At 41.8% G+C, this 26,854-nt stretch overlaps 1 protein-coding gene and 1 long non-coding RNA gene across 2 annotated transcripts in view; one reads left to right on the top strand and one right to left on the bottom strand.

Annotated features, from left to right (window-relative positions):
• Ppp4r2 (protein phosphatase 4, regulatory subunit 2) overlaps positions 1 to 23,544 on the bottom strand; it is a 40,926-nt gene extending 17,382 nt beyond the window's left edge. The window contains exons 1-3 of the mRNA NM_001106613.3: positions 23,289 to 23,544; positions 22,410 to 22,491; positions 669 to 839 (exon numbers count right to left, since the gene is read on the bottom strand). Of these exons, the coding sequence (NP_001100083.3) occupies positions 669 to 839; positions 22,410 to 22,491; positions 23,289 to 23,322 (287 nt within the window). The 5' untranslated portion in view covers positions 23,323 to 23,544. The remainder of the gene's footprint in view (positions 1 to 668; positions 840 to 22,409; positions 22,492 to 23,288) is intronic.
• Positions 23,545 to 24,250: 706 nt separating this feature from the next.
• On the top strand, positions 24,251 to 25,977 carry LOC134486825 (uncharacterized). Its single transcript, XR_010066234.1, has 2 exons — positions 24,251 to 25,284; positions 25,657 to 25,977. It is a non-coding gene; the product is annotated as an uncharacterized LOC134486825 (long non-coding RNA).
• The last annotated feature ends 877 nt before the right edge of the window (positions 25,978 to 26,854 follow it).

Here is a 26,854-nt window from a genome sequence, read left to right as displayed (position 1 = left end):
GACCCTGTTCCAAATACCAGCCCCCAAAACAATCAGGCTATTTATGGATTAAAAACATAGAATTAAAACTTCTTCACAAAACCTACCAGTAAGCAGGAACTTTATTAACATAAACCAAGTCACTGTATTTCATACTGTTATCACACACTTCAAATCGCTAGTGCCAATGCAGTGTGCTCAGCAGTTCACCCTCACAAACGCGTCATCGTCCCTTGAGGACGTAAACACGATACTGTGAAGCACAGCGACGCTGTTATAGCATCACACTCATTTAGTGCTCCTGGTGTTTTGAATGTTTTACAAAAGGTTAAAAGTGTTGAGTTATTGGAAGAAAGGAAAACACATAAACTCTAAAATAAACCTCTTATAAATAAGTCTTCACCAAGTATCAAGATAATAGTAAATAAACAAAAGAAATATTAAAACATAATTTGATATAGGATATCACTGCTAACACGCATGTTTAAAATCTGAACACCCTCGAAATTCATAAGAACAGTTCGAGTTTTTTTCAAGGTTGTAAACATTTAAAATATTTATGAACCAAAATTTGGCAAACACTAAAGATAAAAGTCAATTATCAATCTGATATAGCAAAACTTAAGAAAAAAAATATTTGTTGTTAAAATTAACTCTTGAAAATATTATCACTATCATTATGTGCATACCCATTAAATCCAGTGACAATTTTCAGTATTCTTTCCTTCATTTCATCAAAGGGAATATATTCAACATTAGGATTGGGAGGACCTCTTGGTTCAGGAGCTGAAGTTCTAAAATCATCCATCACTTTCTCCAGTTTGAAAATGAAATAGCCTTTAAATTGGGACCACTGAATCCTATAAAAAAAAGTCACAAAATATTAATAATTACTTAACACTAAACACACAAATCAGACATTATAAATGCGTTCATAATTTTCATACTATAATGCTTATATGGACTAGGAAAGTCTCTTACCACTACAAGTACAGAATATGCCAGGTTTAGTGGTATACACCTATAATCCCAGCACTTGGGAGACTAAGGCAGGGGGATCTCTAAGAGTTTATGGGCAGTTTTGTCTACAATGTAAGTGCCACACAGTGAGATCTTGACTCAAAAATATAGACAAATAACTACATTAAGCCAAAATAACTTTAATTTCACCCCCACTCCTTACACTTTCAGTCAATTGTCATTTGAGGTACTCAGGGTGCTGGTCCTAGCCTGTCTGACAAAGTAAGTAAAGCACACAACTGCCTAAGCTAGGAAGAAGAGCTCAAGCATGAGGACAAGAGGTTGGATTCCCAGAACCAGGTACCAGGTACCAGGTAGGTACCAGTGCTTAGGTGAAGACGGGATCCCTGAAGCCAGCTCACTAGCCTGACAAGCTATGAGCAAGCTCTGGGTTTAACAAGAGACACTGACTCTACTGAACAAATATGGTAGAGAAATCAATTCCAACGCCATCTTTAGATACACATGCACACAAGCACACAAATATTGCATGGGGAAAATATGCATTTTCCATCTCTATTCATTGTTACGTGGCAATTTCCTCTAAGATAAAATGCTCCATCTTTGAAGGAAGCTGTTCAGACTCAGGAAATTAAGGAATGCCCGTAAGACCCAGTCAGTAAACAACTCAGCTGTTTCATAAGGACCTGGGATCCTGACACTGACCAACTCCCTGCAACCTGCTTTCCCAAGCTTATATAATCTGTAAGAACTGTTACTTTTAGTACGTATGGGTATTTTGTCTGAATGTTTGCCTGTAAACTTTCTGGGTGCCTGGTGCCCAAAGAGGCCAGAAGAGGGTGTCAGATTTCCTGAAACTGAAGTTTTGCTGACAGTTGTGAGTTGCCATATGGGTGTCAGGAATCAAAACTCAGGTCCTCTGGAAGAGCAACAAGAATTCTTAACCACTAAGCCATCTCTCTAGCACTGTCTCACTCCAAGGCCACAGTGCCTGGAAGACACTCCCTCTGACATGCTTGGCTAACTACAAGCAGCACAGTACATTCCTCATTTCCAGTTCCCCCGTAACCAGCTACCCATCCCAGAGTGAGCTTTTGGTGAAAAAGCATTTCTGTTCTTGTAAGAAACCCTTCATCCACACTTCTGTAAGGACCATCAGTGCATTTGAATACTTGGTCTTTAGGGAGTGATTCCACTTGACAGGATTTAGGAAGTGTGGCCTTGAGGGAGTAGGTGCAGCCTTGCTGGCAGAAGTATGTCACTGGGGATGGGCTTTGGAGTTTCAAAAGCTCCAGCCAGGCCCAGTGACTGTCTCTTCCTTGCTGCCTGTAGATGGTGACATATAGCTTTCAGTTCCTTCTCTAGCACTCTGCCTGCCTGCGTGCCATCATGCTAATAATGGATAAATTTCTAAACCAGTGTTCTCAACTTCTGAGTCCAGACCCCTTGGGGACTAAACATCCTTTCACAAGGGTCCAGTCAGCTAAGACCATCAGAAAACAGATGTTTACAACTCATAACAGTAGCAAAATTACAGCTATGAAGCAGGAAGAAAACAATTTTATTGTTGGGGAATCAGTTTTACATGAGGAACTGTATTGAAGGGTCACAGCACTAGAAAAGTTAAGAACTACTACCTAAAGTGTAAGTGTAAGCAAGCCCTAAATACTTTCCTTTATAGGAATTGTCATGGTCTTGGTGTCTTTCACAGCAATAGAACATTGACTAAAACAACCAGTAAATGTAAACGGAGCCAGTGCTCACCAAGCTGGACTTTGGTGGCGGTATCCTTTACTTAGGTCTGACACTGGTTCCTAATCAAGCATGAGTCAAGGTTCGTTCATATCCCCTAGGAATAGAACCAGACCTTTTTATCCTCCCCTTACGCTTCACCATTAGTGTAAGAAAAAAAGTAAAGACGATACCTGAGCAAACAGTCTAAGTTCTAGGAGACACAAAAGTTAGGGGTAGCTCCTATTTTCTTGTGCAGACAGAAATTTCATGTAAGTTCACTGTTTAATATAATTATAAAAAACAGCAATAATTCGCAATGGCATACATAAAAATGCTAGACATACAACTCTCTAGCAGTACTGTAAACTACGAAAGTAGCATAGATCATTCATCCATACTTCTATAAGTAAGTGATTCAAGAGAGTAAGGCTTGAATCAGGAGTCAGACATCTTTACTGTGCTGACAATGTACTAATAATGACCCTAAAAGCAATGATGGATGAACTGATGACAACGTAACAGCAATCCAGAAGCACATCAAACTGCACTAACAGCACTTAGGTTTGTTTTGTTCTTTTAAATCTGGGGCTGGAGATGTGGTAGAATGCTCACCTGATGCCCTAGACTTGATCCCTAGCACTGGGAACGTTGATGTAAGACTGCATCCCCAGATCAGAAATTCAAGGTCAGCAGGGGCTATATGAGATAAGCCACCCCACCCTTTTCATTTTAACAACCCACAAGGTCGAGAGCAGTTCAAAGGTCCTGAAGTGATGTCAAAGATTGTGGTCTCAGCTAGTCAAGAGGCTGAGGCTAGGAGATCACGGGAAAACAGTTCCAGGTTAGCCTATCTCAACATAAAATTTCCTGATGAAATAGAAGAGGAAGATCCACAATTAGCAAAATTAATTTCAAAAGACTTAAGATATTAAATAGAAAATTCACAACAGAGATTTTAGGGCTAATACACAGAACTCACAAAAAGATCAAATGATTTACAACTATGGCACAAGGGTATCAGGACATAGTCCAATCATAAGCTAGTTCTTAGAAGGATGAATATAGGGAAAAAATAGAAAAGGTCAAATACTCAAGTAAAGCCAGTGCAAGAAGGAAAAAAGTAAATAAAGGGAACTTCTCATACTCATAATGCTGGCACGGTGGGCCAGAGAATCTTATGTTATGGCAAGCTGCTTTATGTGTTTTGGTTTTCTGCAGCAAGGCCAACCATTATTCACTTGTGCCAGGAACACCAGTCACACCTCAGAAGTAACAGTGACCTGTGCCTCCTGACATTGCTAAATGAATGGCCACCAGTTAAGAATCGCTACAATCCTTAATTCCTCCCTTCTGCTGAGGACTACAATGAAAAATGAAAGTAGGAAACCCAGAACCTCCAACTGAAATCTCACAATGGGACATAACATACAGGTGAAAAGACAAATTCTAAAGTGTAGATGGTTCATTTAAAATACTCTAGCACTGTGACCTTTAAAAATATCCACTTTAGTCTTCTGGCACCACCATAAGACATCACTATGACACTGTAATCCAAACTAAAACCCTTCTCCTTTAAGTTGCTTTTGTCAGGATATTTTATAACAATATTGAGGAGGTCACCAAGACAAGCAGCACATGAAAGACGTCTGTAGGTTGAACATAATAAATGTTAAGGAACTTGAGCATCCAGAATTTGGTATCAGCAGGGCTCCTATAGCAATACCTTGAAGACATCAAAGGATGACTATCAGTTTTCACAGTCAAAAAGTTTAAGGGTAAGTGAAAGTAGCCATGCTAAGAGTTGACAAAACATACATATATCAAGGCACAATGTAAAGTGCATAATCTTAGAGCCCTACAAAAAAGTACTATAATATTTCATTATGAAACACATCAGAGGGGGCTGGGGATTTAGCTCAGTGGTAGAGCGCTTACCTAGGAAGCGCAAAGCCCTGGGTTCGGTCCCCAGCTCAAAAAAAAAAAAAAAAGAAAGAAAGAAACACATCAGAGGACCTCAGATATATAAGTCAGTGTCATAAGAGCAATAGGAAGAAGAAACCTTCGAAATCCAAAGAGATGATGATTTTTTAACTATATGCCCAAACTATCCATCGTTAAGGTGATGCCAATACATCTGTAAACGCTGAAAGCAGAATTAACCAGTTTCCTGTCCAGTATGCCCTTGCTCAATGAAATCAAGTGAATATGGCATATTGCATAGAAAAATGAAAATCAAAAATCAAATTAAGAGCATCTTCATTATAAAAATTGGCATCTTAATTATAAGACTAAGATTCTTTATAACATGGTAGAATTTAAAATCTAAAGGCAATCAATTTGAAATAAACAATCAAGAAAGGCTCTTTCTGGGTCAGCAAGATAATTCAACAGGTGAAGGAGCTTATTGCCAAGCCTGATGACCTTGATTGAGTTCAATCCCTGGAAGCTACAAGGCAGGAGAAATAAGCTCCTGCAAATTATCCTCTGAGTTCCACATGAGCACCACTATACATTATGCCCATCACACAATTGAAACTTTAAAAATGTATCTTCATCGATAGACATGGAGACCCTTGTCTATAATCCTAGCAGACAGTCCTGTCTCAAGCATGTATAATAGGACTACTTGAATCAACCCTTCCAAAACCAAAGAATGATGCAGAAGCAGCCTGTGCATATGACACTAAGTGGTCAACCATGGCTCCTACATAAATTGTTTCTATTTTATCAGACAAAGGCATGTTTCACCTCAAGATTGATATGTCAAAGAATGAAGAGTACATCTAACAGGAATGAATATACTTTAATGCAGGTTTCTCAACCTGTTTGTCATGAACCTTGGTGGGGGAGAGTGAGAGTGTCAACGACCCTTTCAGAGGGATTGCCCAAGATATTTACATTACAATTCATAACAGTAGCAAAAGTACAGTCATGAAGTAGCAATGAGAGTAATTTCGTGTTTGAATGTTACCACATGAGGAACTGCATTCAAGGATAGTAGCATTCAGAAGGTTGAAAACCACCACTCTGAGGAGACATGTATGCTCCCCTCTTCAGCTGTCAGACTGACACTTGCTGCTCCTGCAGAAGGCTGGGAGTAGGTTTTTTTTTGTTTTTTTTTTTTCGGAGCTGGGAACCGAACCCAGGGCCTTGCGCTTCCTAGGCAAGCGCTCTACCACTGAGCTAAATCCCCAGCCCCGGGAGTAGGTTTACATCACTCACACTGTGGTTGACTAGCATTTGTAAATCCAATTCCAAAAGATTTGATGTTCTTCTGACCTCTAGGGGTACCAGGTATGAATGTGGTATATGTATATATACATACATATAGGTAAAACACTCATACACATAAATCTTTAAAAGTAATAAAGCTGAAAGAAATATAAGAACTTGGGGATAACTGCAACATTTTGAGATGACATTATTAACAGTAAAATGGTCAGTTAAAGACTCTTTTTACAGTTTGTTCTGGAACTCACTCTAGCCAGGCTGGCCTTGAATTCAGAGGTCAGATTGCCTCTGCCTCCCAAATGCTGAGATTAAAAGTGTTGTGCAGCCCCCACCCAACAAAATAGACTTCTGTTGAGTTCATAACATAGTATCACATAATAGTTAACTTCAGGATGTCTCTTCCCCAGAAATACTTTCAGAGCACTTTATTCCCTTTTGTTAAGGAGAAGAGAATGAAAATTCTCAGTATTGATTCCCAACTCAAATATTTATTTAAAGATAAAGATGTCAAATGACAGACCAGTATAGAAAATAACAACCAATACAAACTATCACTTGACTTTGTCCTACTCCAGTGAGATTTACTTTTATAGTACTCAATAAGGGAAAGACATTTATGGACTTCACATTCCCAAGTCTGACTCCACCAGGATTTCCAGTGCACTCACCCTTATTTTCACTCTCTTCAGTACTTTTCCTTACTATCCTCACTTCCTGTTTCTTCAAAACTGAAGCATTAGGGAAGAAATACCCAGCTTTCTCTTGCATACTTCCTGATGAACAGTGTATATGCTCACCTATGCACAATAGTGCACAATTTCCCTTCTTATCACATACCTACATAATACTTCATTGGTAAACTACCCCACCTACCTATTTCTCCCATCTTCATTTTTTCCTTTACCGGCCTTTCCTAGTTCCCACCTCATTTCTTCATTGTCCTCTTCAGTAAAATTCCTATAGTGATATCTCCCAGTTAGGCTGACAGCTCTATCGCTAAATCTAACTTGCCCCATCAGGATCATCAGCACCTCCATGTTGCTTTATCTAGTGGTTAATTTAAAAAAAAAAGAAAAGATTATATTTAAATAAGTACACTGTAGTGGTCTTCAGACACTACATGAGGGCATCAGATCCCATTATAGATGGATGTGAGCTACCATGTGTCTGCTGGGAGTTGAACTCAGGACCTCAGGAGGAGCAGACAGTGCTTTTAACTGCTGAACCATCGCTCCAGGCCTCAGTGGTAATTCTAACACCTCAGCTTTCCTGTTCTACAAAGAGCATTCTGCAGGGTTACCATTCTTCCTCATTTTCAAATGTTCAATGCTGCAGCATTCAGGGGTACAACCTACCTTTTCTTTATGAACAGATAATGGTTTTACCCAACATGGTTTTTATACCTATGTATATTAATAAGATATCATTTCTGAGACTCATCCATTCAACCACATACTTCATGTTTCCACTTTGCTTTAATGATTTTTCCCACCAATGGTGCCTACCAGAATTTTCTTCTCCCTATGATGAAATCCCTAATTTCACTACTGTCTCATTTCCCCCATCACATCTTCCTGTCAAAAAATCTATTTATACCTTTAAATTAATACAGCTGGGGCCCAGGCATGATAGTGCACACCTGGAAGGCAGAGACTAGAAGATTTCTGTGAGTTCAAGTGTAGACTAGGGCTGGAGAGATGGCTCAGCGGTTAAGAGCACTGATGCTCTTCCAGAGGTCATGAGTTCAATTCCCAGCAACCACATGGTGGCTCAAAACCATCTGTAATGAGATCTGGTGTAGGGAGCCATATTGGATTTGGGCCTGGTCGCCTGGTAGATTGTTGGGACGAAAACCTCTCCCATGAATTTACGGCACAGGAAGAAAATAATCACGGATACATGTGGAAGCCTTTTGTTCCTTACTAGGAGCAGTCTGGTCTGGTACTTCTCACCTGAGTCAGAATTAGGCTGGCCTTCCTGGTTATTTCCCTAATTTATTCATGTCTCGTGGTCCGGTGGTCTTTTGTTACCGAAGTCTCCGAGCCAGGGTTTCCCACTCTGCTTCGCATATACCTGCTAACTGGTGTACTTGGGATATATAGTTTGGTAAATAAAGTTACAAGAGAGCCTTTCCTCTTCTGGCTTGACACAAATAACCTCTGTGTGTGTGTGTGTGTGTGTGTGTGTGTGTGTGTGTGTGTGTATCTGTGTGTGTGTGTCTGTGTGTGTGTGTGTGTGTGTGTGTGTGTGTGTGTGTGTGTGTGTTTCTTGAATCCCACAGGCTTTCGCCTGATTCTCGGTACCGTGTTGGTGCAGGCATCGACAATCTGGTGCCCTCTTCTGGCCTGCACGTGTACATGCATGTGGGCTGCTGTATACATAATGAATAAAATCTTTTAAAAAAAAAAGTCTACACTATAAATTAAGTTATAAGCTAGTCAGGGCCATTGAAATCATGTTTCAAAAACAGAACAGAAAGCTGGATATGGTGTGTACTCAGCACTCAGGAAACAGACTCAAGGCCTCCAAAAGTAAGGTTAGCCTGATCTACACAATGTTCTAGGCCAGCCAGGGCTACACAATGAGACCTTGTCTAAAAATAAATAAATATATACACAAACCAATTTTTACTACCTCTGGCTGTCACTTATTCAAAAGTACCACTATTCTTTAGCCTGAATTCAAGCTGTGCCTTTTACAGAGCTTCAAGCTCAGTGGTAAAGCTGTGTGCACACTGTGCCTGAGAGCTGGGTTCAGTTAAAAGCTCAAATGAAGGGGAAAATAACAAAGAAAAAACAGCACCCACATCTCCTTTCCCATACCTAAAAGGGTTCAGCACAACCACTCACAGTACAATTCCTTTGAAAATGCAGATTAACATTACTTCTCTCTGTTTCAAACATAGGTTTCACTAAGAGTAAAGACCCAAGTCTTCAAGAGGTCTGCAATGTCATGGTCATCCCACTCCAGCCTCTCCCTAATCTGGGAAAATGCTGCATACCCCTACATTACCTTAATGTACACATTTCTACATTACCTTGTGACTATACAACAGGTGAAAGGTCCAGATAGCTCCTTGAAGCTCACACTCAAACCAAAAGCATCAGCATGGCAAATCATACACATGACTATATAAGTCATCAAGTGTCCTAAGCACTAACATGGGAAAGGAGGTTTTCCAGAGGGACCCCTTAGAATGCCTTTGAATTTGGGCACCCACAAAGGAGGAATATACAGTCACTGTGAAGGCCACAACCTAAGCAGGCTCATGCACTCAGACTCTTAAAACTTCACAGGGCTTTAACATCTAAATTCATGAAGACTTTCAATATGATGTCTAAAGAGAGCAAATGAAACTGTAATTCAGGAAGCCATTTGTCTTAAAGCCTGAGCTTTTAAAAATCCCAAAACAATGGATAGTGTATAGAGAGTGGTCCCAGATGGAAAACCCCAAATTGTCTGATAATCTTATTTCCCCTATTGCAAGTCTCAGTTCCTGAAACTTAACACACCACAGTAGTTTCCTGAGGAATTTTCTTTTGTCCTAAGTGTGCTAGATTCCCAAGAACAAAGCCCTGGATTCTCTTTGCACAAGATCCTTAAGCAACACTTCTAGTCTTTCTACACTAAAAATGAGTCTTTACTAAAGTTTCTGATCCCCTACGGTAACCAGTAACCTTACATTTTATGATTTAATTTTAATCACTGTAGTCACCTACTTCCTTGTATAACTAGTAAAAACTACTGATCCCTTCCCAGGAACCTGACCTAATTTACTTACTGAAACATACACTATAACTGTTAAAGCATCAGATACCTTGGGCTGGAGAGATGGCTCAGCGGTTAAGAGCACCCGACTGCTCTTCCAGAGGTCATGAGTTCAATTCCCAGCAACCACATGGTGGCTCACAACCATTTGTAAAGAGATCTGATGCCCTCTTCTGGTGTATCTGAAGACAGCTACAGTGTACTTATATATAATAAATAAATAAATCTTTAAAAAAAAAAAAAAGCATCAGATACCTTGATGCTAAAAAGTATGCCTGAGAAAGTCACTACCTTCCTTAGTCAGGCTCAGTGGCTCACAGCTTTATTCCTAGAGCTGGAATCTCTATGAGTTCTGCCAGCAGAGTCTGCATGTAGGGGATAGGGGACACTTCTTTTTAGGGGGAAACATCCTTGTTATGAGGACATTAAGTACACACCACCAATTCAAAGACTTCTACAGACTGAGGTACTGCATGTATCTGGATCCTCAAGGCAGGAGTTGCTCTTCCCACTGCTACAAAGTTGCAACTGTAACCCTTACTGATGAACTTTAGAGATCAACTGAGTGGCCTACAGTGCTGGCTGTAAACACAGGAGTTGGCTCCCCAACTCATTTGCAGTCACTACTTTTCTGTGAAGACTTAAACACCGGGACTCCCCTCCCCCAAGCTGTTTCTATTTAATTTTGGTAGGATGGTGACTACCAGGTGTCCTCAAAAGAGTGGATCAAGCCAAACAGATCAATCACTCTGCCTTGGAAATGTGGGGCAGAAAGGAAACAAAGAAAAACCAATTGAAGCACACACAATCAGCCTCATGGAAGCGGCCCAAGGAACACTCTACCCTACATGGCTTTGTCTCCCACAGGTCCCTTATCCTCCTACTCAGCCTACTGTTGCTAACTCAACATCCCCCCCCCCCCAAAAAGGTATCTTTCTCCTCTTTTCCTGTTTCCTTTTGGATTTAAGTCAATCAAAATAAAGTATGCAAAAGTCCTTAAACTTAGTATGATACTTTCTAAAACCCAAATACTCTTTTAGGATAACATTTACAATGCTTCTGTTTCAACCAGAAATGACAGGCGGAGGGTGGTCTCTTAGGACTTTCCCATTACAATTTAAATTTTCATTTCTTATAGTTTAATACTAAAAATGTTGTGGGACTACCCACATTATTAACTCAAGTCTTTGTGAACACTCCCCAATGAGCCATTCAAACATTCACCCTAGCAGATTACCTAACTTAAAAGGTTCACCTTAGCATCAGAGAATCTGAGCTTTAATGTTGCACTCTGTACAATCTTCAATTAGTCACAAATTAATATTTTTGCCATAAACCCTATTAACCTAAAACAGCACATATAATTTGAACATCTCTGAACAACAAATAAACAGCCTGTTTTCTTTTATAACAGTTGCCATAGTCATGGTGGTTCTGCATAGCGATGGAAACCCCAACTAAGGCAAGCCATTGTTGGGTTATAATTATGTCAAAATCGTAGAAGAATTTACATAAATATTCATAAACAGGAGAACTTTACATAAATGTAAATATTTAAAGCTAATTTCAATTTTTCATTTTCCCTTGTTATGTGTACACATTAGAATGCTAGGCTAGTACAAACAACATGACACCGACTCACTGAGCGTCTATCTCCCTAGTCCCCTAAGGTACTTTGGGTACTTGCAACCCAAGCTTGAGGACCAACCTATCTGGTTTTCACAGTGATAAAGACACCACTTCAAGGTGGAAAAAACCTACATACTCATACCATATACAACACACACACAGACAGACAGACAGACATCCCCATACACCCCCATACATATACATGTAGGGAACTTCATCCTTAGGATGAATCCAAAACAAAATCAGTAGTCGTTTGCTGACTTCATTCTGGTCCCAACTAATCCTAGACTCCTCTTAAAAAATATGTGAAATTTCTCCTAACTAAATTTTCAGTCAGGCCCAGTGTCACACATTCACTATAACAGTTGCTTGAGAGGCAGGAGTAAGAGATCAAGGACTACAAAGCATCTCACATGTACAGGCTGTTGAATACCTAAGTAGTCACACAGATTATTCTTAACAAATCCAAGCTCCTTATAGCTCTTTAAAAGACAGCTAAAATGTCCCACAACTCAACATACACTCACAAGACAGTCATCTTCAACAGTGCACCCACACTCCAATTTAATCAGTAAACCTGAGGTTCAGTCACTGTACAAATTTGTGACAAATATTAACCCAATTATGAGATCTTAGAATATTCACAATTTGAAGCTCTTAAACTTCAACACAATGCTTTTAGAGATGGTGTCTTTCACAGGTAATTTATGGCTAGTTAAGAATAGCTGCATGGGACCTTCATGAGATGTTTAGAGCCTAGAGACACGAGAAGCTGACATGTTCTGAAGTGTGATGAAATACTGGCAAGGCAGACAACAAAGTTTCACCATCCGAGGACACCCTCATCTTAAATTTCATAGTCTAAGAAACTGGGAGCAGAAACCTGCTCCCTAAACCATGCAGCCTCTATGTTGTTACATCAGCTCAAGCTAAAATAAAAAGTTTACATTTTAAAAGACCAATGATACAAAAGCATGATCCCAGCTTAGTATTCCAGCTTGTTGTGGTAGTCGCAAGCCTAAAATCAGGAGAGACAGTAACAAGAGTATATAACAAGTTCTAGGCCAGCCTTACATAAACCTAAGAGGTGCAAGGACTGCTCGAACTACAAAATGAGGCCTAGTCCCAAATAAACACATGCGTAAATAAAGCGAGACAAGCCTATTATCCAGTATTTAGAAGCTAAAGACAGACTACAGCTACAAATAAGGACAAAGAGTTCAAGGTCTTCCTGGGCTACAAGGAGATCCATGTCCAATAAAAATTTTAAAAATACACTAAGCATCTTAGTGTATGCCTTTAATCTCAACAATACCAGACCATCAAGGACATTCTGACTCTAAAATAAAAAACTAAAACCACACACACACACACACACACACACACACACACACACACACACACAAATATACAGATAATGACCAGACATCCAAAGGAAACTGGCTTGGCATGAGACATGGTTTTAACAAAACATTCATAATACAAAATAAAACACAGCAAAATGAGAACTTAATGGGCAAGATCACTGTATTCTTCGACAATCAAAGATTTAAGAGATGGATAAACTAATTAAAGAATATACAGATTCTGGACATACAGAAATCGAAAGTAAGCAAGGTATACTCATTCCAAATATGTATACATAAGACAGTCAAGGTTCAGATATTTTCTATTGTTTTCTAGAGTTAAAATATTGTCCTGGATCTGAGAAAAAACTAGAGACGGTGATGGGTAATTATGTAAACCCAGTTTTGAATAGGTGAAGACAGAATTCCTAGGACCAACGAATGAGCTCTACCATCATTAGTGAGTCCAGGGTCCCAGTAAGAAAACTCATCTCAAAACCAAGGTAGCCAAGTGTGCTAGCTCTCTGTGAATTAAAGACAACCTGATCTAAATAATGAGTTCTAGATCTACCTACTTACCTACCCATCTACCTATCCACCCACCCACGCACCTATCTACCTATTGATGAGGTAAGGATTAGATATAGATATATGTGGATGACCACTGAAAACCAACACCTGCATCAACCCCTTCCTCTACACCTCTCAGCACTACTATGCACACCAGTTTTATTCACTGTAAATTTTTTAAAAAACTTTTTCTTCTGTTAACCTAGCTGTGTACCACACTGGAGAACAAGTCAAGCTCTATTCACTCACAGAACCATGAGTAAAAACAAATCATCAACACATATGAATCATGGAAGTTTCTATGAAGAAATACAACCATGAAAAATTTTGCATATAAAACATTTGGTCAGACACTTTATAACTATGGTCATCAACAGAATAAATAAAAAATTCCTATTGCCTAGTGTGATGCCACAGTCTTGCCATCAAAATAATGTATTGCAACACACTACAGTCACACGAGTTTCCCAAGAACCCACTGCACTGTGTAGTTTAGAACTATAATACGTATACAGTGACTATGATGCATAGTTCTTGGTAAGAACATGTGACTCACTGGCCTACATACATTTTATTACTAGAGAAATGTCTCTAGCTAAAACTAGTCTAGCTGAAATTGACTAAATAATAGCAAACTGCAGACTCAGACACCAAGAGGACCTACTGCCTGACCACCACACCTATGTTTGTAAGTGCAATCTCCATTGTTTGCAAATAGTATCAACTCTCAAGGTTCTCAGAAAATAACCCCATCAAGTGATACAGGACTGTGTGTAGAGAGCCCTTTGAACAGTCTTAAATGACAAGATGAAGTAATTCTATGGTGAAAAATCTAAAATATGGTAGGTGGTCGTGGTAGCACATGCCTTTAATCCCAGCACTCAGGAGGCAGAGGCAGACAGATCTCTATGGGTTTAAGAGTCCAGTCTAGTAGTCTACAGAGAGTACCCAGACAGCCAAGGAAGGCTACACAGAGACCTTGTCTTAGGGAGAAAAGAGAAAACCCTAAAAAATTGCCAACAGACATTTAAATTTTAAAAAAGATTTATTTTTATCAGTATGAGTTGTGTCTGCATGTATGTTCATGTACCATCATGTGCACGCAATGCAGTGCCCATGGAGGCCAGAAGATGTCAATCCCTGAAAGTAGTTACAGAAGGGTTTTTTTTTTAATTTTTTTTATTTATTTTATGCATATGAGTACACTGTAGCTGTCTTTGGACACACCAGAAGAAGGCATCAGATCTCATTACAGATGGTTGTGAGTCACCATGTGGGTGCTAGGATTTGAACTCAGGACCTCTAGAAGAGCAATCAGTGCTCTTAACCACTGAGCCATCTCTCCAGCCCCACACAGATGGTTTTTGAGGTGTGTGGGTGCTAGGAAGCAAACACAAGACCTCTGCAAGAATAAATGATCTTAACCACTGAACCATCAACAGTATTTTTAAAGTAGTCACATTTGTGCTGTACCAGTGATTTCAATCATATCCTAGAGTGTGTGGGACAGTAAGACCATAGACCACAGAAAATACAAAAAAGCCAAGCAACAAGGAAATTATGAACCTACCAAATGAACAGTAGCAAAGACCAGAAAATAACCAAAATGAAAGACTACAGCACTGTGAGCTATCTTGGACTCAACAAGATATCTACTCACTGACTCAATACGTACCTTCAAATTAGACCAGGCACAGTAGCACAAACCTCTAATCCTAACATTACAGAGGTGGAAACAGGAAGATCAATCATGAGTTCAAGGCCATCCTTGGTTATATACAAAGTTCAAAGCCAGTTTGAGCCACAAGATACTGTCTCTAAAAAGAAAAATGTTCAAATTTTACCCACATTCAAGATTGTTCTATCAAGAAATACTGTTATAGGGGTTGGGGATTTGGCTCAGTGGTAGAGCGCCTGCCTAGGAAGCACAAGGTCCTGGGCTCAATCCCCAGCCCCGAAAAAAAAAAAAAAAAAAAAAGAAAGAAAAAGAAGAAGAAATACTGTTATAACGGGGTTGGGGATTTAGCTCAGTGGTAGAGCACTTGCCTAGGAAGCGCAAGGCCCTGGGTTCGGTCCCCAGCTCCGAAAAAAAAAGAACCAAAAAAAAAAAAAAAAAAAGAAATACTGTTATAAAACCCCTAAAAAATGAGACCAGTTTCCATTCCCAGAAATGGTAGGAGATACAGAATGCAGCAATCTCAGAAATAACTGCAAGTCACTGTGGAAAGATCCCTAAAATACGATAATTTAAAAAAAAAAATCTATAAGGGGTTGGGGATTTAGCTCAGTGGTAGAGCGCTTGCCTAGGAAGCGCAAGGCCCTGGGTTCGGTCCCCAGCTCCGAAAAAAAGAACCAAAAAAAAAAAAAAAATCTATAAAAACAAACCCTTTAGCATGCAAAACTTAGACAATTTGATAATGGTTGATAAGCCACCTTATCTTCTTTTATAGACACAATAGAGCAAAATCTATACCAGTGTCAGTGAAACCTCTCATATCTCTCAAACTTCAAATTCTTCCATAATTTATGCCTTCATATAATGAAAAGGCTAGGCTTATTTATTACAAACTAAAATAGCATGCATCGATCTAATCATCAATGTCATACCAAATTTATGCCTCTGCAAAAACAGTATTTACATAAACTATTCAGCCTTTGGAGTTGCTAGAAATGTCAAAATACAAAGTGTTAACGAGTACGTGGGTCACCTATTTTCCTGCCAGTGTTCAAGCATCCCCAACCTGACCTTCCAATACCTGTCCAAACACCTCTCCCATGGACAGGGCTCAAGCATCAGGACATGTGCTGTATGCGCAACACAGGAAGGAAAGCTGTGCAGGTATATGAAGTCAGTTTAGGTGACCTATGACAACCTCAAACAACGATGACAATGAATTCTCATGGTGGTTTTAAGTAAGATGGCTTTGGTGGAGAGGGAAGATGTTGCACAAGTGAACACAGCACAAGCAGTGCATCAAGGAAGGAGTTTTGATAGGACGTGATACTGACCATACCCAAGGATGACTGCATTGCTTATCACCTTCACAGAAGATTGTAGGCCTAGTTCCATTTTAAATAGAATACATACATCACAGAAAACAGTCACAAGGACTAAGGCAGGGTATGTACAGGAAATATTTGATGTCTTATACAATATAGGTTTATTGTCTTCCTTGAGGTTTGGTGGGAGACAGTTAACAACCCTACACAGAAATTCCCATGTAAGCCAGGCATATGCTTACCTGCAATTTTAGTACTAAGGAGGCTAAACCAGAAAGGTCACAAGTCAAAGGGCAGCCTGGGCTACAGAGCAAAGTTGTACCCAATGGAAAAAGAAAATTGCCAGGCAGACATGGTGGTACATGCCTTTTAATCCTAGCCACTTGGAAGGCAGAGGCAGGATCTCTGAGTTCAAAGCCAGCCTGATCTACATAGCTATTTCCAAGCCATCCAGAGCTACACAGTGAAACCCTGAAAGCATAAAAACCTCACACTGAAATCCATTATGTATGAATACATACTAATAAGAAAAAAAAATTTTTTTTTTGCTTCTTTTTTTCGGAGCTGGGGACCGAACCCAGGGCCTTGCGCTTCCTAGGCAAGCGCTCTACCACTGAGCTAAATCCCCAACCCCTAAATTTTTGCTGTGGGGCCTTGAGCTAACAGCCCCCTGGTTTCCTGATGGCAAGAGGTTACCTCCTATGTCTCCCCCCCCCCCCAAGCTGGGGACCGAACCCAGGGCCTACCACTGAGCTAAATCCCCAACCCCTAATAAGAAAATCTTAAGCAGCAGAGCTGGGGAGATGGTTTTGAGGGTTAAGAATGCTTAGCAAAACTAAGTTTGAATCTTCAGCATCACAGAAAAAGCAAAGTTTGGCTTTGCGTGCATATAACCCCAGAGTTGCAGGGTGGAGATAGGTAGATACTGAGCTCCAACCAAACCAGCTTAGCCACAAAAGTTGAGTTTCCACTTTTCTAGCCTCCACATGTATGTGCAGAGGCGTGCTCCCAGAGCTCATACAGACAAACAAGAACACAAAAGCAATATATACTTTAGTGTTTATAGACACACTGAAATTAATTTACAAAACTATAGTTCATACAACAGACTAGGTTTTAAATGTTACACCCTTAAAGGGAAAATTAACAGAAGTTAGTCCTGAGGAAGGAAAAAAACAAAGTCTTTAATCTATAGGTTTTTTCCCCCCTCATAAAAAAAGAAACAAAACAAAAACTGGGGCTAGTAAGATGAAACACAATGTGAAGACCTGAGTTGGTTCTGGGGCCGCATAGTAAAGTATTATAATTGATTCTTGCAAGGTGTCCTCTGACTTCCACACTAAAGTATCACACTAAAAAATTAAGATTGAAAAACAAAATCAATATGCTCCAGCAATACAAGATTACTAATAAGTTAAAAAAATTCAGTATTACAAAATATTCCCCACCTTAAAATTATAAAAGACCCACCAACCTCATGCTGTAATAGTGTAGATATTCCCAGTGACAAGTAACTACTTTTAATACCTAACTTTATTTCCTTCCTGAGTATCATATATATAAACATAAGGAAAGTCAGCTAGGACTGCCAGCTGGAACCAACCTACACAATAAACCAAGCTCCAGGCTAAGCTGGACAACAGCTAGACCTCTTCCAAGTCCCACCACAGCCACAGCTGCAAACTGTACCACAGCTATTATTTATTTAGCACCAAGTAGTGGTCTGGGGTTTTTGCATATATTTCCATACTATCTGAGGTACTAGTTTTATTTTAACAGGCTGCTGTGTAACATTTTCCTCCGTGACCAAAGCATTCCATCCTGCAGGCAAGAGGTAAACAAAGCAAGAACTCCCTAAAGCTGAACAGATTCACTAGTCCTATCACTGACTGAGTAAACAATAAAGCTAAGAGTGAGTCCCTCTCAGGGCAAGAGAAGCTGAGCTTCAAAGACTCTAAGAAGAGACCAGCTGCCTGGAAGAAGCAGAAGGCAGCAAAGCTGCTTGGAAGGTTTTACTTCCAGCTGAAACACAAAGAAAGTACTCTTTCCAACACCTATTGTGCTACCTGCAGGCTGTGCAGTGCTTCAGGTTTATCAGACCTTGAGCTGTCACTCTACCTGGGGTGGGCCTTGGTAGTAATGCAGGTAGGTGTCTTTGAGTCATTCTGCTCCTGTTAAGTAACCCCAGTAAAATTCACTGGTTCACCAAGTGGGACTTTGGTGGTATCCATACTTTGGTCTGTTGTGGGCTCCCTATCTTGGGTGAGTATACTGTTCCCCTAAAAAAGTTTTGTCACACAACATTGATCTAGCAAGGATTTAAGTTTTCTTTTAAGAAAAAAAGAAACCAAAAAGAATGGCATTACTGGTTATTGGCTTTGTTCATCTCTTAAAAACCCCTTTGGGACCTACCTATTCAACAGGAAACAATGAATGGTAGACTAAGACAGACAGACAGACAGACAGACAGACAGACACACACACACACACACACACACACACACACACACACACACACACACACACACACACACACACACACACGGTCCAACAGCAGAGCCACGGCAGCCTGAGTTGAGAGCAGCAGTTACAAATTAAATACTCTTGGCCACTCCACCAGTGAGTTAGAAGATGTGAAGGAATCACTTGTGCTCACTGAGCTCCTAAATATGACATTAACAAAGCTCATGTTCAGAAACCAACCCACATAAGGAGACTATGGGTACAGAGTAAGACCCTGCCTCAAAACAGGTAGAGAGGAAAACGCTATGAAATTGATACATTTTTGTTAAAAAATAAAATAACTTTCTTGGGGCTAGAGAGATGCTCCAGCAGTTAAGGGCACCTGAATTCATTTCCAAACACCCACAGGCAGCTCAAAACCCCCTGAAACTCCATTCACTTCTGATCCTGGCAGGCAGAGCATTCGCACAATGCAGACAAACATGCAGGGAAACTACCCATACACATTAAAATAAGGCCCGGCAGGAGTGGCACATGTCTTTAATCCCAGCACTCAGGAAACAGAGGCAGGAGGATCTCTATGAGTTTGAGGCCAGCCTGGTCTACAGAGTATATTCCACAATAGCCAGGACTATACAGTGAACTCAACTTGAAAAGCCAAAAAGATAATTCATTAATAGTAAGTAAGTAAACCTTAAAAATCTAACATTCTTGTTTCATGGAAGTTACACTGGCGTTATTTCCATCTTTTCTCCTGTAAAATAGATTCATGTAGTAACTGTGAGACATACTGATCTGATCATTCAATATCCAGAACCAGGGGATTTGTTGTGGACAAAGTTCATAAAAAAGCTCACAGCATTGGACTGGGGATGTTGCTCAGTGGTACAGTACCTGCCTAGAACACAGATGGCTAAGAGTATCATCTCCAGAACCATTTAAACAAAGTAATTGCTATCTAGTCTGCACTTGTGACTCAAAGGCTGAGCAGTGGGTTAACATATGCAAGAGCCAGGTTCCACCCCAACGACACTATAGTGAAAAACAAGCAAACAAAGGCTACACCTAGTTTGGGGGGAAAAATACTGTTCAAACTCCACTAAATGTAATGAAGAATATAAAAGCACCAGTCATTTTAATTATAAACATCTAAACAAACATTATCCAAACAATGTAGTGAGAGTTCAATTCCTAAATCAGAACAGACCAACTATAGGCATTGTACTTATCAAAGATGGCAACTTGTATAGACCTGACTGATAAGATACCACTCTCCTATCCCCAGACAGGGTTTCTCTGCATTGCCCTGGCTGTCCTGGAGCTCACTCTGTAGACCAGGCAGGCCTGGAACTCAGAGATCTGACTGCTTCTGCCTACCAAGTGCTGGGATCAAAGGTGTAAGTCACCACCTCCAAGTTAAGATAATCTTTTGTAAAATAAAAAACCCACTTTGCAGAAATGAAATGTTTTTCTTGTAATGACAAAAAAATAGTTCAGTCCAGTCAACAGCTCAAGAGGAAGAGAAGCAATATAAGCAATGATTTTTTAGGGACTCATTTAGGGACTACTTTTGAAAAATAGTGCCTAGTCATTTTTAGGCTTTTCTATATAAGTAAAACTAGTGACTTGCATTCTTTCTGGGGTGTTTGCTTGCATGTATAAATATCCACCATGTGAGTATGTTGTCCCTTGGAGCCCAGAAGAGGTCATCAGATCCCCTGGAACTGGAGCTCCAGGGACTACTATGAGCCTCCATGTGGGTGCCAATGATCAAACGTGGGTCCTTTGGAAGAGCAGCCAAACCTATGTAGCCTTGGCTGTCCTTGAACTGGCAAAAATCCACCCGTTTCTGCCTTTAATCTTCTACTGAGATAAAAGGTGTTCACCACCATGTCCTATAAAGATTTCATTCTTAAAACTGACATGCACAGAAATATTAAGTGGAGTAAATGAATCAGTCACATTAGTTTGACAGATATATTTTAACAGGTCAGTGAAAACCTGCTGTGTAACTACTAAATTATGCACTACACCAGATATTTTTTCTTCCTAAAATGCAGCTAGTTATTAGAAAACTAAACTACAACCATAAATCAATCTTGTAAAAGACAGAGACCTGAGCATGTTGGGGCATGCATGTAATCCCAGCACTGTTGAGGTAAAAGAGCAGGACCCTAAGTTCAAAGTCAGTATGGGTAGCTTAAAGAGACAGTAATTCTCAAAATCTTTTTTTTTCCGAGACAGGGTTTCTCTGTGCAGCCCTAGCTGCCCCAGTACTCACTCTGTACACCAAGCTGGCTTTGAACTCCCAAGAGATTTGCCTGCCTCTGCCTCTTGAGTAGTGGGATTAAAGGCTACAAGATGAATTTTTAAGGGGGGTGAGAATATAGTTTGGTGTTATGGCTCTTGTGTAGCACATGAGGCACTAGGTTCCAGCTCCAGTGCCGCTGGGCATACTAAGATGTTGATGACAACTATGGAGGAAGCTTGAGGTGGCTGTCACATCTTTAACCCCAGCACTTGATGGCTGAGTGACTGACTAGATAAGAGTATGAAGTCAGTCTGGGCTACCTGAGTTCCAAACCACCTGAGCTAGATGGAGATTGCATCTCAAAAGATAAAAACAGCCTGACTTGACTACCTAAGACTTTAATTAAGAAGGCAGGGGCAATATGGATCATTTAATTCAAACCCAGCCTGTTCTATACAGTTGTTGGTTCAGGCCAGCCAGGGCTACAGACCCTGACTAAAAACTGATAATGACAGAGAAGCTATATAATCACCGGCTGAGTGTTATATTCAAACTAAGTAGACAGCTCACAACACTGAACCCAAAATAACCTTTCCTCTTTCCGGCCCCACACCCTACACTACTCAGAGCAGCACACAAAGATGGGTTATCTTCTAGAGTAACTGAGCCAAACTGTGAAAGCAACTTTTCTCACAAAGCTACAAAACAATAAACCAGTTCCTTTCTTTTGAAAAAAGTACAGTGTAAGTTCAGATCAACACTTGGAAAAAAGCCTAGTAAGATGTTGGGCATACGTAGGTAAGCTAACCTAGAAAGTCAAGACAGTGACACTTCACCATCTGGAATGTGTCACCTTAAGTCCCCAAGGCAATAAATACAAGTTAGACTTCAAACAACTACAAGGATTAGCAAGACAACAAAAGGCTGGCAAGCAACAGTACAATAACAAAAACAAAAAAAAACAACAAAAAAAAAAAACGTGGTCCACAAATCCCCAAAACAGTATCAAAGCCACACAATGAAACATTTAATTGGTTCTTTCCAACTAAAACTAGTAGATTCTTTGTGCCAAAGCACAGAAGAAATCTAGAAAACTCTGATAAATTCTTAACAATTGTTATGCAACACACAGAAAAGATTCTCACCTTTACTGTGTGTGATCTTTAAGACATCTCCAATTTTTACACTCGTTTATTTATTTGACTTGTGTACGTGTCTGAGAACAACTTTTGGGAATCTCTTCTGTTATGTGGGACTCCCAGATCAAACGCTCAAGTCCTCAGGCCTGGCTTAAAGTAAGCACCTTAACCTGTTGGGCTCTCTCTCCCATCCCCGGGGCTCTCCAATTCTGAAAGACCTATCACACGAGTGTTCAGAAATCCTCTTCCCCCCCACAATCCTGAGCAACTCTGAATGACAGGTAGGCCTGCCGGCACAAACCCATGTTCTCTACTTACATTGTTTCTCCAGTTTTGGCTACATGACAGAGAAACTGATCCAGTACAGGACAAACTTCCTTTTTCCCTCTCTTCTCAAAATCTAGATTAAGAGAAAGAAAAGAAGGGTTATCACTATGTCCTCGCCAAGAAAACTTTATTCAAACTCTTTCTCTACATATCAAGACAAGAACATCAGCCTCAGCTGGGCGCCCGTGGGTCACGCCTTTAATCCCAGCACTTGGGAGACAGAAGCAGGCGGATCTCTGGAGATCGACGCCAGCCTGGTCTACAGAGCGAGGTCCAGGTCAGCCAAGGCTACACAGAAAAACCCTGCCCCCGCCCCCCCAAAAAAATTATTTTTAAAGAAAATCAGCCTTTCACTCAAATACCCACATACATGCAACCCTGAATCCCTACCTCGTCACCCTTTTCCACCGGCAGTGAGAAGTCTCCTAAAGGGGGCACTCCACCTCACAGACCATCCTTCAGTGTTCCCCAAGAGCGGCACAGGGGAGCACCGGCATCCGACCGGAGCCCCGACCGCTGCAGCGTGTATTTGAATGAATCCAGCCCCAAGCCACCCAACTAAGCTGCCATCCTCCAAATGCTCCTGCACGTCCAAGGCGGGGGTCCTCAGAACGCCGGGACCCCGCGGTTCCAAGTTTGGGAAGCAGTGTTCTCGAGCCTGTTGCTTGCCAAGGCTCAGCCTCAGCATGGTGAAGGCGAGCCTCCCCAGGCCCGGAGGCCGCTGCCGCCGCCACACGACGAGGCCGCGCCGGTGCCAGGCGCTCCCCTCCCCCCACGCCCGCAACCCACACAAAGCCCGGCGCGGGCGACGGCGGAGAGGCGCGGGCGGCCTCCGCCCGAGCGCGCCGCCGGCAGCGCGGCGACCCCCACCTTTCAGCGCCTCCTGCAGCCTCTCGACGTCCATGGCGCCGCGGAGTCCCTCGCCGCCGGCGCCTCCCTCGGCCGCCGTCCCGGGGGCCGCGGCGCCCGCCCCCGCCCCCCCGACGCCCGCCCCCGCCCTCGCACACACTCCGCCACACGCCGGCGATCGGGGAGGGGGGTCCCGAAGGGAGCCGGGGGAAAGCGAGAGACGGAGCGAGACGGACAGAGCGAGAACCTCCCCGAGCCGCTACCACCAGCCCTCCAACATGGCGCCCGGCACGTCAGCGCGCGCACGCTCCCCACAGCTGTCGTCCTCGCGCCCGCTGCGCGCGCGCGCACCCACACACGCCCAGGAGCGCTCCCGGCCCGCCGAGTGCGCGTGCGCTGCGGAGGCGCGAGGGACGGAGGTGCGAGTTCGGAGCCCGCGGCTGTTGTGGCGCGCTGCAGGCTGTTGTGGCGCTGAGCAGGACTGTAACCGGAGTGTCCACGTCGCTTCTCTGCGCCTCAGTTTCCCCATCAGTACACTGAAGGCTCTGGTGTGGTCCATGTGTACTGTTGTTGTCATCACAAGGGCTCAGAGAATACATTTTCAATGTTTTTTTTTTGTTTTTTGTTTTGGTTTTTTTTTTTGTTTTTTTGATTTTTGAGGATCTTATGTTTCCCAAGCTGGAGAATCTGGAAGATGACCTTATGCTACTCATTCTTCTGATTTACCTCTCAAGCATTGGGATGAGAGAGGTGTACCACCATTCCTGTTTTTATGGGTGCTGGAATACAAACCAAGTGCTTGGCAAGCATTTTACCAACTGAGACATAATCCAGCCTGTAAGCCTTTACATATATATATATGTATGTGTGTGTGTGTGTGTGTGTGTGTGTCTGTCGATATATATATATATATATATATATATATATATATATATATATATATATATATATATATATATATCGGGAAGGGGGTGTACCACAGCATGAATGTGGAGGTCAAAGGATAACTTGGGGGAGTTGGTTCTCTCATTTCTGCTTGGATTCTATGAATGAAAGCATAGACCCATAGGCTTTCTGGTAAATGCCTTTACCTGCCAAGGCACCTTCCTGGTACCTCTGCATTTTCAAAACAAAACAGACCTGGACTCAACTTTGATATTTGGTGAGAAATGACAGCTACAGCTGAGTAACCAAGAGCCTGAAACTCTAGAAGCAGCTGGATTCTTCTCTCCTCTCCTCTCCCTTGTGTGAGGGCTAGTGACCAAAAGTCAAGAAATTCCCAGAGCCTCATTGTGTATATGAGCACTGCATAGGTAAGGTGAGGCGCTGCACTACATCCTCAGCCCTTGAAACCTCACTTTTCTCCCCGATGAACTGGGAGAGGCTCTTTCAAAAGAGATGTAAGGCTAAGGAGAAGGTGCAGTTAAAAGCATTTGCTCTCAAGCTGGGACTTGAGTTTATTCCCTTGGGTCCCACATGGGTAGAAGGATCGAACTGATTCTCACAAGTTGTCCCCTGATCCTTACACACGCCCACTCTCCATCCCCACCCTACCCCAATATGAAAACAAAACTTTTTAAGCAGACATAATGAAAGAATGAAATGGTGGGTACGAAGCACTCAACCACAGACACTTTGACTCCATTCGGAAATGTTCAGGCAGCTGCTATTGTATTTTAGGCATCAATTCTTACAAGGGGAGGGCAAGAATCTATGAGAAGGTCTTCCGCCATGACAAATAGATACGAAGTATATCAAGACAGTACTAGAATTCCATGACAAATGGATACAATATATGTCAAAACACTTCTAGAATTCCATGACAAGTGGAGACAATGTATGTCAGGACAGTTCTAGAACTCAGAACATCTGGCTTTAAACCAACAGGGAGCATTTTATACTCTTTCTGTGGGCCAGCAAGTAGCTTATGTGGTGAAGGCGCTTGGAGCCAGCCAGAGTTCAATCCATTGCATTCATCTGACTTCCATTTTAGAATTCATACTCAGGCACCCACAAAGTAAGTTTAAAAATATAAAGATAAAAGAAAAGCTATTGCTTGTTCTACCTTCTCTTCCCAAGGCCCACATACCCTGTCGCCTGCAAAGAAGGGACGAAGCCTGTTGCCAGACGTAACTGAGACGGACCCAATCTGAATCTGGACACAGCCATTACAAAGTTGACTTTAAAAAGATGTTTCTGGGGGTTGGGGATTTAGCTCAGTGGTAGAGCGCTTGCCTAGCAAGCACAAGGCCCTGGGTTCGGTCCCCAGCTCCGGGAAAAAAAAAAAAATGTTTCTGACTCTAACCCTGGGCTGTAGATGCAAGCAAAATCCTACCACACTCAAAATACCTGTCAAATTTTGCTGCCAACCAATTATCTATGTCTTTAGGTCACTGCTGATGAGGGTGTGTGTTCAGAAATCACAGGAAGATTTCAGGGGAGGACAATGTTGTGAAACCACTGCCAATGGCTGCCATGTGCCTGGGTCCCTCCACTCTGAATGGAACCACTAACTCCACAACAAAGTTTGCCATCTCCCTCTGCTACCCCAGCCACTGTAGGGCCCAGTTTCTCACACCAGAGCAATCTGCTGTGCAATACAGCTACACTAGCCAAGCACAGATATTTAAGTCTGAGGGGGGGAAAAAACTCAGTAAAATTTAAAATTGAGTTTCTGGATTCTTCAATAAAAACCAGTTCTTGGGCCCCAGCCCTGTTTCAAGTGGCTATTAGCTCTTCTCTTCCATTGTTAGTTACAGGGTTACGGGGAGTTCTATTGGAACCTTCCAGTGGAGAACAAGCCAAGTCCTTTCCCGTCACACTGCTTTGTCCCTGGCATCACTCTCAGCTTGGGTCAAATTAAATTTGTTCATTTTGTTTCAGTTTGTTTTACTTGTTTTGTGGCTAGTCAGAATCCATCTAACTCTTTTCTACATGCTGGGGTTCTAACCCAAGGCCTTTCACGTGCTAGGTAAGTATTGTGCCACTGAACCACACTCCCTACTTAGATGGCTCCTCCCATTCCTTCCTTTTCCTCCTCTCCTCCCTCCCTCCTCCCTCCTTTCTCTCCCTCTCTCCTTCCTTCCCCTCTTTGTCTTCTCTCTTCCTCTTCCTCTACTGTCTTTTTCTCTCCCTTCTCCCCTCACCTGTCCTGTTCTTTCATCCTCCCTTTTCTCTCCCAACATCTATTTCTTAAAGACAAAATTGCACTCTGTAGACCAGGCTGGTCTGGAACTGGCCATATAGCCCACTCTGACCTCTAACCCTCAACCCTCCTTCCTCAGTCTCCTGAGTGTTGAGATTATAGATAAGCATTGACCAGCATGGCCTGCCATCTCTCCAGCCTTCTCATTTAAAGGTTCCTGCTTTGAGGGTTTTCCATTTGAAAGCTCTTCCCCTGAAGATCACTGTGGGACCTTCCTCACACATTTCTGGTGTCAGGCTAAACTCACTTCCTCTGAGAAACTTCCCGTTCCCTTAGGCAGGCATTGCTGTGCGCCCTTCTGTCTCGTACCTTAGCTTCTCTTGTAGCTTATCTGTCATTTGGAGTTCAGGCTTACAAAGAGAGTAGAGGCAGAAAAGGAGCC

This window comes from Rattus norvegicus, chromosome 4 (genome assembly GCF_036323735.1).
Source record: "Rattus norvegicus strain BN/NHsdMcwi chromosome 4, GRCr8, whole genome shotgun sequence".
Taxonomy (NCBI): domain Eukaryota; kingdom Metazoa; phylum Chordata; class Mammalia; order Rodentia; family Muridae; genus Rattus; species Rattus norvegicus.
Note: the sequence above shows the minus strand (reverse complement) of the source record. Positions and strands in the feature narration are given on the sequence as shown.